Genomic DNA, 20,462 nt, shown 5'->3' with positions numbered 1-20,462 from the left:
AATCAAATTCTTCTTGATTTGCATCGATCCCTGACTCCAAGTTGTTCACTTTGGGGGGCTCAGTAAGTTAAGGCTCCACAGAGTCTTACACACACAAACACACACACACACACACACACACACACACACACACACACACACACACACACAAATGCTTAGCAGAGCTTTGCTCGTCATTTGTAACATATGAGCAGAACTAAGTATAGACACTGGACAACAGTGACTTATAAATGTGTACAACTGAGAGTATTTATAAAATATAAGGCTAAGCATGTACAGGAACAGAAATGTTGATGTGTATAGTGGATTTATTCATACTGCAAAAATTTGGAAATCTTGGTTATTTAACCCTGCATCTGCTCGATTTTGGTATAACCCTAAATCTGTTATAAAAAGCAAATTAGGGAAACAACACCTTTCACAATAGCCACAAACAATATAGAATTCCTTAGAATTCTAACCAAGCAAGTGAAAGGCCTGTATGGCAAGAACTTCAGATCTCTGGAGAAAAAAAACTGTAAAAGATAGAAAAATCTCCCATGCTCATGGATTGGTAGGGTTAGCATAGTAAGAATGGCCATCCTACCAAAAGCAATCAACAGATTCAACACAATTCCCATCAACATTCCAGGACAATTCTTTACAGACCTTGAAAGACCAATACTCAACTTCCTATGGAAAAATGAAAAATGCAGGATACCTAAAACAGTTCTGTACAATAAAAGAACTTCTGGAGGTGTCATCATCCATGATTTCAAGCTATACTACAGAGAAATAATAATTAAAAACCACATAGTACTGGCATAAAACAGACAGGTTGATCAATGGAATCAAATCAAAGACCCAGAAGTATACCCACATACCAATGAACACTTGATTTTTGACAAAGAAGCCAATATTATACAATAGAGAAAAGAAAGCATCTTCAAAAACTGATGCTGGTCTAACTGGATGTCTGCATGCAGACTAATGCAAATAGACCCATATTTATCATCCCACACAAAACTCAAGTCTAAGACAACAACAACAAAACCAACCAAACAAACAAAAACCCAGATACACTAAATCTAACAGAAGAGAAAGTGGGAAATAGCCTTGAACACACTGGCATAAGAGACATCTTTCTGAATAGAACACCAATAGTTCAGATACTAAGATCAACAATAATGAATGGGACCTCTTGAAACTGAAAAGCTTCTGAAAGACAAAGGATACCATAAAGAGGGCAAAACAGCAGCCCAAAGAATGGGAAAAGATCTTTACCAACTCCACATCAGACGGAGGGCTGATATTCAAAATATATCAAGAGCACAAGAAACAAGAAATCTACAAACCAAATAACCCAATTAAAAAATAGTGTACAGAGCTAAACAGATTTCTCAGCAAAGGAATCTCTAATGGCCAAGATGTACTTAGAGTCATTCAACATTCTTAGTCATCAGGAAAATACAAATCAAAACAACTCTGAGATTCATCTTATACCCAGAGTGGCTAAAATTAAAAACTCAAGCAACAGCTCATGCTGACAAGGATATGGAGCAAGGGGAACACTCCTCCATGGCTGGTGGGGGTGCAAAGTTGTACACACACTTTGGAAATATATTTGGCAGTTTCTCAGAAAACTGGAAACAGATCTACCTCAAAACCCAGCAGCACCACTCTTGGGCATACACCCAGAAAGACTTGTTCATAGCAGCTTCATTTATAATAGCTAAAAACTGGAAAAAACCTAGATGTCCCTCAACTTTAAAAAATGGATAAAGAAAATATGTACATTTACACAATGGACTATTACTAAGCCATTAAAATAATGACATCATGAAATTCTGCAGGCAAATGGATGAAATTAGAAAAGAAAATTCTGAGGGAGGTAGACCAGACTCATAAAGACAAACATGGCATGCATTCATTTATAAGGGAATATTTGCCATAAAGTACAGGATAACCATGCTACAAACCACAAATCCAAAGAAGCTAAGTAACAAGAAGGGTCCAAAAGGGGACACTTGAATCTTACTGAGAAAGGGGAATAGATTAGGCATCCATTAGGGATGGATGGAGGGAGGGAACTGGGGGGAGGAGGAGTAGGGATAGCAACAGAAGGGAAAAGGTGGTGGGGAAGGATGGAGAGGGGAGTACTGGGAGAAACAACCTGATTGTGGCAGGGGTATCTCTGGGATGAGCTAGAAACCTAGGACAATAGAAACTCCCAGGAATCTATGAGGATGACCCTAGCTAAGACTCCCAGAAATGGAGGAAATGAAGCCTGAAATGGCCACATCCTAAAACCAGGCAAGAATTCAATGGAGGGATTGGAATACTGACCCAGTCACAAAACCTTAGACACACATTTTTTCCTATCTACAAGATATGCAGGGGTAAAAAAAAATGGAGCAGAATTTGAAGGAAGGGCCAACAAATGACTGGCCCAGCTTGAGATCCATGCCATGAGAGGTATCCCACCCCAGACACTATTAAAGATACAGGGATCCATAGACAAACATTAAGCAGAGCTTGGGAGAATCCTGTGGAAGAAGGGGAGGAAGGATTGAAGGAGCCAGAGGGATCAAGGACACAAGCAAACCTACAGAATCAACTAACCTGGGGGCTCACAGAGGCTGAATTGCCAACCAGAGAGCATGCATAGGACTGACCTAGGCTCTCTGCACATACGTAACAGATGTGCAGCTGGGTCTTCATGCAGGACTCCGAAAGTGGGAGCAGGGGCTGTCTCTGAATACACTGCCTGCCTTCGGATCCCTTTCCCCTAACTGGGCTGTCTTGTCGAATCTCAATAGAAGAAGATACACTTAGTCTTACTTGATATGCCAAGGCTGGTTGATATCCATGGGAAGCCTCTGTTCTTCTGAGGAGAAGGGGAGGAGAGGTATGTAGGGGGAAGGGAAGGGAAGGGAGGGGGAAGGAATGAGAAGAGAGGAGGGAGGGGAGGCTATGTTTGGGATGTAAAGTATATAACATAAAAATTAATAGTCATAGAATAGTCTTACTGAAGAAGACATGAACTTGAGATGGAAATCTGAAAGGGAACTGTGGGGCGGGGAAGGGTAAGTATGATAAACATATATTGTGTTCATATATTAAATCCTCAAAAACTATTTAAAAAATTGTTAAGTAGAAAACACACCAAATTCTAAAGGTATATATGAATTTATTTTCTGATCACCTCTTCCTGAGACAGTTAAACTGCAAAAACAAAAACAAAAACAAAAAACAAAAAACAAAAAACAAAAAACAAAAAAAAACCCACAAAGACTTGGATGTACAATCCACCCCACCCCCAAGAAAAACCATCCTATCCTCCAGAGGCCTACAGGGTGGTGACCAGGCAGCCATTCATCAAGCAAACCCTCATTCAGCATCGACTGTGACAGGTCCTTCTCAGTACTGGAGATAGAGCAAGAACAAAAGCAAAAGGGAATACCACCTTGGAGAGAAATGGGAAAGAAAGTGGGTCAGCCCCGGGTCCACTGTATGTGCTGTTGCTTTGCTTTCTAATGGCATCTTATGGCTACGTCAGCAAGACTAAACTCCTCGAAAGTTCTACCTTCAGTTCACTGTCCCAGATATACCATCTCTGCCTTCAGTCAAAATTTTACTTCATCGTGAGAAATAGGAAAAAAATAATCACTAAAAGTTTGGAATTACAAACTCACTACAATAATTACTAAAATTCCTGCCTCTGGGAGTCAATGCAAAACCTCCATCAAGGACGACAACAGAAACAACAACAACAACAAAATGCCAAAACTGACATTTTTGTCTTTTTTTTTCTAGATAAGGACAGGTAAAATGACTTCACCCTGGTCACCTGGCTGTCCACTGGCAGCCTCCTGGCTGTCCACTGTAATGCTGCCTGCCAGTGAGGTGAATCTCAGCTGAAGGCAGGCCTGACAATGACTGTGCTTCTTAAGAGGAAGACAACTTGGTGTGTGGGGAATTCCTCCTACCTCCTGAGACACGAGTCTGCATGAGATGCTACGTCACTTCAAAAAGTCATGGGGAACCAGCTGAGGTCTAGGGAAGTCATCACTCCAAGGGGCAAGGAGGAAGGAGGCCAAAGTTGAACGTTGTCAGCATGACACAGAACTCGGGTTTTCACCAGTCATAAAGTCTCAAAGGATTTGATTCAACTTCATAATTGGTGGCCCAGGGCCAGTGATCTTAGACTACCAGGGGCCCCACAGTTCCTGGGGAAGGCTAAGACACTATCACAATGGAGCCACTTCAGGAATTAGCTTGAAATGGCAGACTTCTTTGCCTGACCCAAGAGTTCTAAGGTCCTCCTCAACCTGAAATCCTAAGCTCCTTGCTAGTTTTGGAAGAGGCTGCATTTCCCACAAAAGAACTTGTATCCTGCAACAGCAGATTCTAAACAAAATGGTAAGAGGGACCTTGCATGTAGTATCTATCCATTCCTATGATTCCATACTGGATAGTTCAAAGCTAGAGCTGCCCTCAGCTTACATCTCCATGAATGGCCGACAGAATCCACCAAGTTCACGGGAACTCATTAACCAGCAAGTGGGACCCCCTACTCCCCTGCTTTGGACAAACCCAATGTCCAAGGCTTGGTACAATCATTCTTGTATCAAGAAAGCTTGACTAGGCTTTGGCCTAAGTGCTTCCTGAATGACCTCTAACCACATAATAACCCAAGCCAGCTTCTAGAGTCTGCTTAGCTTCGCACTATTGCTAATACTGTTCAAAACAGCTACGAGATATGTCCTAGGCTTCAAGTCATGTACGGCTTAAACTTTCATGTCCGTGTTAAAGATGAGGTAATTGAATAAAAATAAGAAATAAGAAAAGAAAGAAAAGGACATGACTGGTCCCAGTATGGTAGAGGAGAAAGTTTACTGTAGATAAAAGGGAGAGCATGGCCAGAGGCAGGGACATCTGGGAGAGTCCAGAGTGGACACGACCATGTGAGGAGAGGCAGGATGGGAAATGGGAGACCCAGACGAAGAAGCCAAGAAGATAAGGGTAAACCAAAAGGGATCTGGTAATCAAAATGGCTGAATTATAGAGGAAAGGGCAGCTAGAGAAAGACAGCCCAGCCCCCCTGGGCTAGAGAAGTTTAGGGAGGGTGAAGGGTATGCAGCCAGACCCTATTATAGGTAGGGACTGAAGATGCAGGGAGAACCTGGCAGCCAGGTCCACTTTGGTATGTTAAATATGCACCTCGGGCATTTGTCCTGGGTTTGAGACCTAACAGTGACCTACATGTAGAGAAAGCAACTGGCCATAGACCCTTCAGCCAGCGGTGTGCTAACACTGAGACCCAGGTCTATTTTATTTCAAAGGTCTTGGTCTTAGCCAGTGATCTTTAAAAAAAAAAGGCAATTATTAAAGGCTAAAGTAGATAAGAGGCATGCACACAAATATTGTGTCTGTTTCCAGCCAGCTCCCAGCAAGCCAAGCAGCCAAGCAGTACTTAGCAGTCCAAACTAGCTAAGTACTGAAATAACACAGAGTGATTGTGAAACAGACATGTTACTGCCTCTGACCTTGACTCGGAGAATGAGGATCTCCATACACAGAGCCTGGCCTGGAAGGTCTTGTTTTTGAAGCTCCCTTGGCTATTCCAAATCAGCCCATCAGAGGTATATGCAAACCTACTTAAGAGAAGTTACAGCCAGCTATTGCCTGCAAGCTGGATGAGGAGAGAATGAGCTGACTAATGAAAGAAGAAAGAAGCCACAAAGCAGACATATTCTCCCAACAAGCATCCAAAGGGGACCCTAAGGGTCTCCTCAAGAATTAGTAAGAGTGAATTGGAGTTGGTCGCAAAGTCTACCATTGGGTTTCAGTTATCCAAAATGATGGCTCCTGAGTGAATTTTTATAGTCTAATTCTAGTTTGAAGACTTGGGCTTAAAAATCAGTTCAAACACTATTGATTTCAAATACTATTGATTTTAGTGCCTCTTTGTTGTATTGACAGAATACCTAAAAATGCCTAATTAATTTAAAAATAATAATAATAAAAACAAAACAGAGATTTAAAACTTCCAAAGTCATGGTTCAGAAGTCCGAGGCTAGGGAGCCTGGATCCCTTGAGAACTAGCTATCTTTATTATCACATGTCAGTAGGTAGAAGGGTAAAAAGGCACATGACAAAGGAGGAGGTGAGGTGCAGCCTACCTGGAGGAAGAAACAAGGTGAAGGGGCTTAGGTCCAAAGTATAGATCCCAGGAGACTAAACAACGAATCCAATATGTAAGTTATCAGATAGTTTTCTGACTTTATCAGGGACAACACTGCAAACCCAATGGCTACCATAAAGGGCTGGGTGGATGGAAACTTAAACACGAGGTATAGGAATCTTTATGCCACTTCAGTCGTTTATCATGGGAAAACTACTTAACCACCAGAACCTTGTTATCCTCATCTGGCCAACAGGCTGACCAGAGTCCAAATGATTCATCTGATGATTCAGGCTTGGGGGGAGACTTGGCTTGTCCACAGAAAGCAATTAGAAAGTCATGTGGCCTTTATCAGAGTCCAGGCCATGACATTTCCACTTCAAAGTCTACCTGTAGGAAAGGGAGTGACCTGCACTGCAGGAGAGAGCACATGGCCCCACATCCCATCACTAGCACAGTGCTGCTCTCCACAACCCTGGTGACTGTCACTAGGATCGGTTAAGCCACACGAAGGCAGCAACATGGCCCACCTCATTCACTGCAAGTTGAATCTGGCAGGGGTACACACAGGGAAAGATGCCTCAAGGGCCTTACAGCAGGAATGGGGTAGATTCTTCTCACATAAAAGATGAAGAAACCGAGACCATCACACTCGAGCCTGAGGCTAGTGCTTTTAGTACAGTCACACTAGTAAGGCTACAGATTTTGCCCCGGCTGTCTCTGATCCTGGAAGATAGGGAAGCCTTGACCCCAAATGTGACTTAGAATAGAACGAGGAACATTTTGGAATCTCAATGCTTTGCTCCTAAGAGGGCTATGGAGGACTTGGGGACAGGCCAAGTCCTTGGGGTGCAGCATTTTCAAAGCAAATGAATTAGCAGCATAAACAACATTAAAGCAAATGAAGCCAGGACTTTGGCCTCCACAGGGCTCCAGCTTCACTTGGCCCTGTGGGGAAGGCAGTAATTAATTACACTTGTTATCAGCCATCTGAGTTACTGTTGACTTAACCACTGTGAACCAAACACACAGCGAGTTCAGAAGATATGCCCCTAGGCGCCTGATGTTCTGAGTGCAACAGTCTTTATGAATCTAATGGATGGAGATGCACACATTCCTTAATATTCTGTCCTGGCTGCACTTTTCAACCCAATCCAGAGCTGCAGACATTTGTACTTGTGCCTATTGGAGACTCTGCTTGCAATTTTCCATTTAAAATACATTGTGTGTGTGTGTGTGTGTACACATCCTTGTGCATGTCAGGGGAGACATTAGATATTCTCCCAGACACAAGGCACTTAGCAGCAGCTAGCCAAGAAGGAAGGGGTGTGGAGAAAGGGAAGAGGCAGGCAGAGCAGTGTATGCTACAATGTTACACTTCTCCTTTGCTTCAAACTCAACCAAAGTTGGACAACCAGACTGTACAGCTAGCTCGACTTACGTTGTTGAGTTTAAAAGATTGAAACACAATCCCCTATCCAATATACCATCAGAAGCCGAGAAAGCCTGGGTATGCACTACGCGCCCTGTCTACATGTGCTCAGTGCCTCTGGTACAGGGAATTACGGGCCAGATTGTGTACCCTTCCTAAAGCTCCATTTATTAAATGAATAAATAAAGCTAGAAACTCACAAGTGGTTTCTTTCAAAAGGAGGGTTTTTCTACAGAAAGACCCAACGAAATCAAAACAATGGCCTGGAGTCTTTCCTTTGGAAGACAACTCACAAGTCTTGTTGAGAACTTTCACCTATGACTCAAATGGCTCAGTTGGCAACCCTTGGAGAGTCTGTGCCTAGGCCACGCCAGAGAAGTCTGCTTCCTCATGTTGCATGCAGTTGTTTCTAGTCTTCACAGCCCAGAATTCGATCTCACCCCCCAGGTAAGCAGATGTAGAATTGTTCAGGTACAAATGAGATATCTGATTCCCCAGGTAGGTAACAGTTATCGGTTGATTTCCCAATTAGACAATTAGTAAGTCAATTGGCCTTGTATTTTCCTTTTAACGCTGGCACAAGTAGTATTTCCTTGTTTTAGCTAAATAAAGTCTATATTAATGTTATCATAGGATCAGCTTGCTCAGTACTTACATAAGGACACGTTCTAAATTCAAGGAATACTACCTCTGCAGTTAAAATGCCCAAGTAGCTAGTAGCTGCCCTTTGCCTTGGCCGTCTCCAGCAGGAAATGACTGAATTGATCTCAAAGATATATATGTTCTAAAGATGCAAGCTTTTCAAATTCTTGGTCCAAGCAGGGAATGAGAGCCTTGTCATATTAACACTTAAGGCTGAGCAGATAAAAATAAAACCACTTCTCTATAAATGATTAATGTCTGTGTTTCAGTTCCCTTAAGCACTTAGTGAATACTGTGGTAGTTCAGCATGTGATGAGAGTGACTGCTTAAAAGTGGAAAGATGGCTCAGTGGGAAAAGAGTAATTTCTGTGAAAGTCTAAGGATTTGAGTTCAAATGCCCCACCACCCACATTTACAAACAAACAAACAAAAACCCTAAAAAGAAATCTAACATGGTATGAGATGGAGACAGTGGGATGCCTGGGACTTGCTGGCTACCAGACAGGCTCCAAACTCAGTGAGAGACCCTGTTTCAAAGGAATAGGATGGAGAATGACAGAGAAGAGCATCTGACACACACACACTGTATCTTAAATGGGAAATTGCAAGTTCAGTCGCCTCAAGCCAGCCACAAGTACAGACGTCTGCTCCTCTGGATAGGGTGAAACATACACACACAACCAGGACAGACTATTAAGGGATGTATGTATCGACATCCATTAGATCCATAAAGATTGTTGCTGCACAAAATCACATAATAGCTAAGATTTAGACTTTCCCTGCAAACGAGACAGAGAGGTTGGAACAGGAGGCTGCAGGCAGCAGAACTTACAGGAGTACACGGGCAGAGTAGACACCTGGCTCCACCCTGTGTTCCTTTGACACCCATGTGAAGTTAGTCATGCTGTCTGAAGAGCCACCTCACCATTTATGTGTAACCCATTGCCCCCCACCAAGAATGTCACCCCAATAAATAAATGACATTTTAATGTATCTTATAGTTTCTATAAAGAATAAGGCTATAGGACATTACTTCCTATATGTTAAAAGCATTCATTTCACAAAACAATACTACATTTCCATAGACCTGCTTTGAGATTTGTTTTCTCTGGTATATGGGGAGTCCCCCCACCCAAAGTGATTCACTCAAGGTTTCCTCAGCTTCTGCGCTGTCTCCTGTCTCCGGTGCCTAAATGAATGCCATCAAGATTGTAAGGGGAAGAAGTGTGGTGGTCAGAGCAGGGAGAACCGTATTAATGAGTGATGGTTTGTGGATGGCCTAGAGACTGGGAGGAAATCAAGAATGATTCTGCAAGGGCTGTGGATGCGGCTTGGCAGCAGTGCTTGCCCAAGCATGCACTAAGGACGTGGGTTCAATCCCCATCACTGCCAAACAAAAGGAAAATGACTTAGCAATTTCTAGTCTAGGTCACTAAAAGGGTGATGTGCTATTAATAGGCAGCCAAAAGGGAAGTGGAATTCACAAGATTGGTGCCATTTGGGGTACTTTTTTTGGCTTTCAGCAAGGCAGATTAACAGCATTGACCACAGTGCTCCTAAATAGACAAAATAAAGAGATTCTGGCCAGCACCTGGGCATGGGCCACGGAGAGTGAACCATAAGGAAAGCATCTGTACAGGTCTTAGAGAAATCACAACTCCTTTAGGTAACTGAGTAACAGTAATCCTTGTAAAGACCCCCCTGAGGCTGCCTTGTAAACACACAGATCACGGACCTCCTCAAGGGAGGGTGGGGTCTCCTCAGAATTGGTGAAGGAAGACTAGGATCTAAAGCTGAGCACAGATCTGACACAGCACTCTCAGGCAAGACAAGAGCATCCACCTCCCCAGCCTGCAAGGGGACCACCTTCTGTCCACAAACATTGCTGTCTCTTTGAAGGGGCATCTTTGCCTCCCTTCACAAGAAACACCTTCACCAGCCACAGTGCAATGTGTGTGCACAAGACAAGGAGCCCTGTATGCTTGCTTAACTGCAGTGTGGAGACAGAAGCCTGCAGGGGAGGGGTGACTGTAGTACATTCTCCCGGCATAGTTTTAACTGGGATCCTTAAATAATGTCTGGTAGTAGTAATTACTAAACTACGAACCTTATAGGAAATAATATCTACACTCATTTTTCTTTGGATAGAATCTAAATGCTGATGTTGGTTTCCTGGTTGTTTTGTTTTTTGGTTTTGCTTTTGAAAAAAGGGGAAGGAAAGTAAGATCAGAGGCTCATTCTTGCATGAAATATATACTTTATATGTTTGAGAGCAGAAAGGGGGATCAATGCAAGTTATCGTTCAATCGTTTTGTAAAAGATTCACAAGGGGAGATGATAGTATAGAGCTATAAACACTAAAACAAAATCTCAAATGGATTTGGAAAAGGAAAACTGGCATAGCCACCTAAGCATTATTTACTTAGTGTCTTGGGATGGAGACAGAAGAAACAAGCATCTCACATGACATAATAATATAAGTATTTCTATGTACTATTTATTAACTTGCACAATATATAGGTATATTTTTTTGCTGTTGTTGATTTGTTTGAGCAGCAATGTTTGTTAGCTGAAAATTCAAATGAGCACAAAAGTTCATAAATAGAAACTTTTTAAACAAACCATGATACAAATATGCAATGGAATACTATGCATCTTCAGAGAAGTGTTCTAAGAATTATGGGGAAGATCTCTGTGATCAGAAATAAACACACTTTTTGTGAGCTTGCTGATAGCAAATAAATAATTCAGAGAATAAAACGCTATGTCCTTTATGGCACCTTTTGAATTTAAAAGGTGGCAACAGAAAAATAATCCATATTTGTTTCTAATGAGCATGGAAGGTACAAAGATGTTAAATGAAGGTATTATACAGCAAGAACACATGATAAAAACTGGAAAGTAAGACAGAAAAAGATGTATTTACTGTTATCTTTCTGGTCTTTTTGGGGGGGGTAATTTTCAAATTGCAAAAGCCAACTGTTTAATGTTCACAACAGTCCATTAGATAAAATGTTTCGTTAATAAACAAAGTATGAGGCATTTTTAAACTGTAAATGGAATGTGACCTTAGATCCCAGTAGAAATGTTTAAATTAGTCAAGCCAGCCTTGCTTAGCTGGTACTTTGGCCTCCAGCCGTCTTGTGGTAACCCTGTCAAGTGAATTCAGTCACCAACTCAGATGATGCAGTGACTTCCAAAAGTTGTTATGCCTAGCCCCAGAAATCATCCATACCTTTGCCAAAATGGTTCTTCCGCCCATGAGGGATTCGGTGAATACTCAGAATATAGCCATCTCCTGTCAGGACCGAGTGTTCCTCACCAGGATATCCCCAGCGCATGATTATCTCGGTCTGGGGAGAAAAAGAACAATGGGTATTCTATGGTGGACTCTGAGTCTTCCATCTCCAAAAATATCAGGCAGAAAACAAAGCTTTATTCTGCTCCATCTAGTAACCAGGATTCCATCTCAAGACCCAGTCAGTTATACTCGTAGGCATCTCATCATTCCGCCAGCTCTGCACTGAGTGTATCAAATTTGGGCTCTTGTCGTTTTCTTTCCTGCCGACCAGGCACAAATAAAGACTTCTTTTCTAAATATGTCAGCTAACATTTTTCATGTTCTAAAGTTCCTGACCTAGGCAATAAGGCTAAACAAAATGTCATTTGACAGACATGAAACTAATAGAAGAAAAGCCAAAAAATGAGAAACTGCCATTAATTTTACCTCCCCACAGGGAAAGAGTCATGAGTGACAGGTGGGAAGGCATCCACCAATTACATGGAAGATCAAAGTGTTTATTATCCTCTCTGCCATAAATACCCGAAAGACTTGAATTCCATCATTCCCTTAGGAAGGATGCCATGGCCTGTGTCATTCCATACTGTCCTACCTAGGAATTTGTCAGTCTCTGCAGTCACCTGTTTCTTTAGCTAGTCAATCCATCTTCTGTCTTAAAGCTACTGTGTCTTTAATAATCTATATTTTCTTTCTATCATATTCTTCCACATGGTTTTATCAAGATTTCACTGTTTACTTAAGATTCATAATTTTGAAATGCTTTAATTAATTTTAGTGGGGTTTTTGTTTGTTTGTTTGGTTGGTTGGTTGGTTGAATTGGTTTGGTTTTTGCTTAGATTTTTTTTCTAATGGTTCCTTCTAATATTTTCACAACTGTACTGAGTTGTGTTCTCTGGACATTCTTAATGACATCTCAGGTTCAGCACTCACGAAGGCATTCTCGTAAACGGCTTACTCAGTGTGATCAGTTTTAAAGTGTGCTTTACACGGTTTAAAAATAAAATTACTAAAAAGAAAACATTACTTAGCGTAGGCTGTGTATCTTGTTCAGCAGCCTGATAAACCCGGTTATGTAAGCGGTATCTATACCGCTGGGGAAACTGTAGCTTGGCATCTGCCATTCACAAAAAAAGTGAAAATCATAACAAGCTGTAACGAGCTTAGGGTTATGACGTCATAGCTCTGTTTAAGAAAAGACACTTGTCATCACGGCATTTCAAAAGCATGTGATCTTTAGAAACTCACCACATTCATGTTGACTTCAGGATCCACAGCTGATACAGTCCCTGTGGGCACCCGAGAAAGCAGGATCCCGATGGTGAAAAAGAACACCAGGCCCTGGAGTTGCATCTTCCTGCCTTTTAAAGTAACCAACTGAATTTTAACACACAAACATGCCTTGACAGACCAGAGCCTTCTTTAAAAGTCTTGAACCAAGTTTAGGATAAATAAAATCCCAGAGCGGAGACAGATATGAACCGAACGACTCCCGCGGTCTCTGGCAGGGGAGTGGGGGGCGGGGACATCAATCTTTTTTCATTAAGAGGCCTCCAGATCCCCCCCCTGCCCCCCAGCTAACACACTAGGCCCTGTACACTCAGGTACCACCTCCTCACAAAGAGAAACAAACTATCCCTACACAAGCAGCATGTGGAGGAATTTAGGAGAAGAAAAAAGAAGAGCCCTAGCATTCCCCCACCTTTTCCTCTCTGCATCAGATTTAGATATATTTTTTAAATTCAGCCTACGTTAGCTCTTACCTGCCACTAGATCCAAAATTTGTTCTTACCCAAACTTATATGTTAGCATTCAAAACTGTCACTCAAGTTAATGAAAATCAAGAGAAATAAAAGAGAAACTCTCCAACCGTCATCAAAGATCATTCCTCCACCCCACCCCCCAATGGCTCGAAACTACAGTGTGGCAAAATATTTTGGCTGCTAAGAGTGAGGTGGTACAAGTCTCTAACAGCACTCAGACTAAGGTCAGAATGAATGTTGGGGCTGTAATCCAAGCCTTTAAAAAATGGATGTGCTCACTTTAAAAGACAGGTGCACATATTCCTAAAGACTTGTACTTAAATTATAGCAGCTTTGTATATAACGATCAAAAGCTAGGGGAAAAGATAACCAAATAAGTGACTAGTTAGACAAATTGTATGTATGCATACTTCACCAATGAACACCCAATATGAACAAATCTCAGAATAATTCTGTACATCAAAAAAGTCAGGGATGGGGTTAAAGAGAGAAGGAAGGAATTGTTCCAATGTATATAAAACTTGGAGAAAATGTAACCTAGTTTATAAAGGGAGAAAACAGATTGATGTCTGGGGAGAAGAAAGGGCAAGAGGGGAAATCCCCCAAGGAGCATGTGCAAGGACTCTTCAGGGTGGTATGCATGCTCCTACTTCTGAATAGACTAATTCCCTGGTATTTGTACATGTCAAAATTTAGAAATTCCTACCATGTGTCCTGCCGGTCAGTGTTGATTTCTCAATACTGTTGTTTGAAAATAATAAATAAATAAATAAATAAAGACTCTCTTAAACCAAGCATTCCACATTTCATAGGAAATTGGCTCTCAGAAAATTGCAGTTTCTCCTGAAGTTATTTTTTCCAGCATTCCAGACAGAAGAGAATAATCTCTGGAGTTTGTCCTGGCCATGCATGCTTTTAATTGCCCGCACAGTCTTATGTAGCACAGTCTAAGGCTACCTTTCTAACTTCAGGTCACTGTCTCAGAGGTCCTTCAATACTAGAGAACATAAAAGCAGTCTGAAAAGTGAGGGGGGGGGTGTAGATCGATAAATAAAGGTTCTCAAGGCAACTTAAAATAAGCACATTTCTTTTTGGTGGAAGCCAGTTTTTTTTTTTTTTTTTACAGAACCTGATACAGTCTGGGAAGGGCATTCACACGGTGAGGTGATTGGGAAAACTACTCACATGGAAAGTCACCCACTAGACTTCCTTCCAACACAGCACCGTTACTCAACAAACTTGACAAATAATTCTCACAGAAGGGGTTGTCTGATAAGGCTCTGAGACTAGGGCGCTAGTCTAGGTGTTTAGAACATCTTTACCGCAGTACTTACAGCTTTGCAACAATCCAATTCATTATTTGTCTGCCTTCCTTTCACTGGAGAATGGAAGTGGGGGTGGGGCAGAGCTGAAATCTGATTTAACTTTGAACCTCCAAGACTCTGACAAGTCCTGCACAAATAGTACAAATGTTGCTTTTAAAAAATGGGCTGGAACAGCTCCGCAGTTCAGAGACAGACGAAAATAAAGGTCCGGGGTAGTTTTTCAATAATTACTAAGCTATTGGCAATGCCCAGATGTTGCAGTGCCTCCTAGAGTCTGCCGCTTCTCTACCAACTCAACAGTACTACTAAGCTCATTTTCCAAGATAATGTAAACACACCAGTCAAATACTGGAAGCAAAGGACTAGCTGATTATACAGCAGTATCGCCGGGGTTTTTAACCAGGACCCACTCCCAAGTTTGCTGTTGGCCATGCAGTCATGTAAGAGCTAAGAATAAGTCGTGGGCGAGCTAACGGGAAGAAAGGATGAAGAGGACTGAGAATCAGGCATTCTGCCTGTTCAGCAGTCCAAGAACTCTGGGCAGGGTTCCGAATCGTCGATCGCGCCTGCCCAGGAAGCGGGAGGGCGCCCAGGGAAGGACAGTCCACTTCTTGTTGATACCCACATAATCGCCGCCCCCAAACCACCTTCAGGTACCCGACACAGAACGTGCCCGGGGAACAGAGCAATTGGAGGCCAGAGACCGTGGTGGGGCCTCCTCTCCCAGCCCTGGCGATCCACAGGACACCAGCTCCCGAGCCCGCTGCACGAAGCCAGGCCCAAAGCAGTCACTCACCGGGAGTGGTCCTCCAACCTCAGCCTCCAGAAGCAGTGCCCACTACAAGCAGGCGAGCTTGGCCAACCTGGAGCCTACACCGACTTGGTGGGAGGGCGGAGCCGTCACCCTGCCCAGGGCTTTCGCACAGCCAATCAGGGCAGTCCACCACCGGGAAGTGCCCTGGTGACTCCACCCCTCCCGGCCATCGGCCTAGCCCTGGGGAAGCGGACTCAGAGGAGCATGCGCCTTCTGTTCGCCCAAAAGACTCAGCCCAGCCCGGCCCTGCTCTAAGCCCAGCCAGAGCTTCCTCCTGCTCCAAAGCTGGTGGGCATCCTGTATACCTAGCACTTAGCAGAGCATCCTAAACTTTTTCCTCTCATGACCTCCTTTTACTTCAGAAATTGTCATTCAAACTCCACTAGCTAGGTATACAAAACAGGTACACAAATCAAGCATTTTTTTAACCATAAATTATAAAGGAATTCATTTTAAAACACTTCTTTTGGTATTACATATATACATACATATATATATATTATGTATATTTACCATTTTCTGCAAACAAAAACAAATTGGTGTATTAGTGAGACAGATGTCCTTACGTTTACAAAAAGATATCTTGACTGAATACTTGATACTGCTGGACCCACTCAGCAACATAAAACGGTTCTCAGAATTGGTTCCTACTTTGTTGTTATAGGTGTAGCCGATGAGACCACAACAGCCCATAAATACATAGCACAGAATGTCTGAAGTCTTTTTAGAGACATTTCAAAAATTGCTCAAGTTTTGTCCTATCTGAAGCCAAACTCCAGTTTATGACTTTTTATGAAACTCGGCCAGGCAACCAAACAATAACTTTTAAAATCAAACATTGTAACACAATGGAATCCAAAGGAATGCTACTTTTATACTTATGTGCCGAGGAAAGACAGTGGGGAAAATATTAAAAGCCTTGGCTTTCTATAACTTAACGCACCAGAAAACATTTTACATGCGGCACAAACACTGCACCTTGTAACCTTCATTAATGTGAACAAGGGTATCTCAGGCAGGCAGTCTGTGGTACTTGCTGCCACACAGGGAACAAGTGCACACGTTGCATGTACAGAACCTAGACAGCAGTCATGTGCATCACACAGGCAAACTCAGCCTGAAACACATCACAGTCTGATATGTTTGATTTTGAACCCACTTTTGGTAATTACACATCCAGGAGCCTTTTAGGGTTACCAATATTTTTTTGTGACAGCCCCATGTGAGGTTGTAACCTATAGTTTAGAAGGCTAGGCTCTAGAACACATGAACTTGATAAATAAAAGCAAATGAGCACCCCTGAAGTGCCAGGGATGGCTGTGGCTAGCAAAGCCCTGTCACAATCTGAGCATCCTCCACATTGTGATGCTAAGTCCTCTCCATGGGCTCTCAATCCAAGACCTCTGCATCTCCATTTCACACAGATAGAATCTGAGTTTAGAAAGGTTGTTTTGCCTTAAGTCACTGAGGTAGAACTCACCCAAAATGCAATCCAGGTAAACTACATTCACAACATAGTCTGTGAAAATGAGCAAACAGACCATACTGCCAAGAAATTCCTCCACCCAGATGAGGAAAAGCATACCCAGCCACTTCTGGCTTTAGACCATTGTAATATATAATGTCATGTGAATAACTCAGATGCTATAAGAGAAAGCTGCTAGCTGGTGGTGTGATAGTGGCGAATATACTTAAGGTACACCTTTTTTTTTTGGGGGGGGGTGTCCTGGGGACAGACGTCAAGGCTTCACATATGCTAAGTGTCATAATTAGCTTCAGTTGTAAATTTGGCATATCTCTGAAAATGAAACCTCAACTGAGAAAATGCAACCATTTATTGGCCCAAGGAAAAAAGTTTTAATTCCTAATTGATGTGGGAGAGACTAGCCCACTGTGAGCAGCACCCTAGGCAGGTGGACCTGGCATATATATAAATATTAACTGAACAAATCAGAGGAAGCAAGTCAGTAGTTTCCATTCCTGCCTCTGGGTTCCTTTCTTGTGCTCTGCCCTGAATTTCTTTGATGACAAACTGGAATCTCTAAATTGAAATAAACCTTTCATTCCCAGTTTGGTTTTGTCAGTATTTTATAATAACAACAGAAAAGAAAACAAAGAGTATTAGACCAAAGAGTGGCGATGCCCTTTTCTGAAAAGAGTCTTGCCTTCAGAGAGACTGAACTTTTGTCAGACCTTGAAACCAAGTTGGTAGTCTGCCTTGAGAGCATTCTACCTGCTTGGATCTAACCTGCCTTAAAACTGACAACACAACTAACCTAGCTATGCCTTGAACTTTCCATATAATCAGCCCTTACAGCCTAAGCTAAATGTCCGACTTTAAACTATGTACTCTTCCATGCCCCTGACCTAACTTAGAGTAATGTGGGGCATGGGGAGGGGGCGGGTTATGGTAATGATGGCTGCCAAGGGTCTGATAGCAATATCAAACAGGGATGCACCATAAATGTTGGAAGCAACATGTGGATATGGTTGATAAGATAGATCCTCATGCAGGAAAATGCTCTTCCACATTAGTTTCCGTGGTAAAATTCTGTATATATATATATATATATATATATATATATATATATATATATCCTCATACCCTTGCCATACCATGTTCTTTTGTGCTGTCCAATAATAACAGAGCAAAGTCCTGTGTTAAGAATAGGCAAGTCAGAGAGGCAACAGGGTCAGCTCAAACATACACTAGAGAAGCAACAGATAGGTCATAGACCACAGTCTAAGATAGGTGGCATAGGAAGAGGAAAGAACGAAAACACAGGCCCACTCTTGGTCTAAACTGCTTCAAGGGGAAATTTCTTGTGTCCATCTGTAACATGTGAACCAAGCAATAGAGCTATAACCCCAGCCTCGGGATAGGCCCTTCACATTATAAACATATTGGCAAATACTGAAACAATAATGCTATTAGAAATTCTGCTTCAACTTTATATGCCCCAGTACAGGGGAACCCCAGGGCCAAAAAGGGGGAGTGGGTGTGTAGGGGATTGGGGGGGTGGGTATGGGGGACTTTTGGGATAGCATTGAAAATGTAAACGAGGAAAATATCTAATAAAAAAAGAAAGAAAGAAAGAAAGAAAGAAAGAAAGAAAGAAAGAAAGAAAGAAAGAAAGAAAGAAAGAAATTCTGCTTCCCCCAAGGAGCTGAAGGGGTCTGCAACCCTCTAGGTGGAACAACAATAGGTACTAACCAGTATCCCCAGAACTCTTATCTCTAGCTGAATATGTAGCAGAAGATAGCCTAGTCGGCCATCATTGGGAAGAGAGGCCCCTTGGTATTGCAAACTTTATATGCCCCAGTACAGAGGAATGCCAGGGCCAAGATGTGGGAGTGGGTGGGTAGGGGAGCAGGGAGGGGAGAGGGTATAGAGAACTCTCGGGATAGCATTTGAAATGTGTATAAAGAAAATATCTAATAAAAAAAAACAATACAGCTCAATTTAGAATAAATAACTGTTTTATTCCCACAAAAAAAAAGGAAAGAAAAAGAAAAAAGAAAAAAATTCTGCTTCCAGCCATGATGGAGTAACAGTGACTAAGTGTGCTCTTTTATCTAACACAACCAGGGAAAAACAGCAACTTAGAAAACAGTAGTTTCCTATTAGACAATGTACAGGGTTGGAAAGCAAGCTCCAATAAAAACAAAAACAAGTTCCAATATGAAGATAACAAGGAAAATGAACCCTGCTGTGCACAAAAGATTGCCTGTTAAGAACTTCCAGGTTACAGACCGGAGTGGAAATTCAGATGCAATCCAGCAGTTTCTCTTAGTTCTGGAGACAGGAGACCTCAGGGAGACCTGAGGCAGTAGACTGGCGTGGAGGAGGTGAATGGAAAGAGCTTCCCTAAAGTATTTGATTAGACATTAACCACACTTTGGAAGTGAAGAAATAACACTACACCGGGCTGGAGAAAAAATAGTTTTAGGTTAAGATTGTTGAAATTATGATTACTGGACTCGACTCCACATGATTCTTTACTAAGGTGCCCTGAAAATTCAACAAAGAAAGACAGAGCTTTGCAAGGAATGACACTGGGAACCTTGTGGGCTGGATCTAAAACATTGTGCCTAGTCACAGAAAAGTTAATTCAAAATGGATCATGATGGCAAAGCTATCGACCTTCTGGGAGTTGATGTGAGAAGGAAGAGACCGTGGGGAGAGTTGGGTTTAGTCAGTATGCCGGTCTGAATGGGACTATTCCTCATAGGCTTCTTAGCTGAATACTTGGCCCCCAGTTGATCGCACTCCTTGGGAAGGCTTAGGAGGTTTGACCTTATTGGTGGAAGTATGTCACTGGAGACAGGCTTTAAGGAAAGACTCGCCCATTTTCAGTTTTCTCTCTATGTGTTCGTAAATCAAGGTATGCTATCTCAGCCTCCTGCTCCTGACCCCAGGTCTGCTGTGTGCTGCCATACTGTCACTACTAGTAAAGATTGCAACCCCTGGAGCTGTAACCTAAACAACAACAACGAAAACAGAAACCACAAAACCTCTTTCTTCTAAAAGCATCCTTGGTAGTGGTGTTTTTTTTTTTTCACAGCAACAGATAAGATCCAAAGTCCCTTCTGAGACTCAACGCAATCTCTTAATTGTAAATCCCTCTAAATTTTTTCTTAAAAATCAAATTTTCTACTTCCAACATATAATAGCATAGAATAAACATTGTGATTCTACAAGGGAAGGATGGGATTGTGGTTAATCAGTACTGGACCAAAGCAAGACCAAAACCCAGAAGCAGGTAACAGCAAATGTGGCCGCTCTATCTGCAGCACCAACAGACTTAGATGGCTCTGCCTCTCCACCTTTGCTGCCTGCACAGTCAGATCACTTAAATACAACACACCAAAATGTGACCCATAAAAGAAGAAAGAACAAAAACATTTAAAAGTTCTTTAAAAGAATGTTTGTTCTTCAAAAGGCCATCTGGAATGATAATGAGGTATGGCTTTATACCTACAAAAACAGCCATAATTTTTTTTTGAGGCTCATAATAGCCA

At 42.2% G+C, this 20,462-nt stretch overlaps 1 protein-coding gene across 2 annotated transcripts in view; it reads right to left on the bottom strand.

Annotated features, from left to right (window-relative positions):
- Lipa (lipase A, lysosomal acid type) overlaps positions 1-15,522 on the bottom strand; it is a 33,815-nt gene extending 18,293 nt beyond the window's left edge. Inside the window, exons 1-4 of one of the 2 annotated variants that reach the window (XM_029472561.1) lie at positions 15,423-15,522; positions 14,636-14,753; positions 12,787-12,899; positions 11,476-11,593 (exon numbers count right to left, since the gene is read on the bottom strand). In XM_029472561.1, the coding sequence (XP_029328421.1) occupies positions 11,476-11,593; positions 12,787-12,891 (223 nt within the window). In that variant the 5' untranslated portion in view covers positions 12,892-12,899; positions 14,636-14,753; positions 15,423-15,522. The remainder of the gene's footprint in view (positions 1-11,475; positions 11,594-12,786; positions 12,900-14,635; positions 14,754-15,422) is intronic. The other variant, XM_021151828.2, reaches the window with a different exon arrangement.
- Between the last annotated feature and the right edge of the window lie 4,940 nt (positions 15,523-20,462).

The sequence above is a fragment of the Mus caroli genome, unplaced genomic scaffold (genome assembly GCF_978045245.1).
Source record: "Mus caroli unplaced genomic scaffold, Mus_caroli_1 scaffold_20, whole genome shotgun sequence".
NCBI lineage: Eukaryota > Metazoa > Chordata > Mammalia > Rodentia > Muridae > Mus > Mus caroli.
This window is presented reverse-complemented; position numbering and strand designations above follow the sequence as displayed.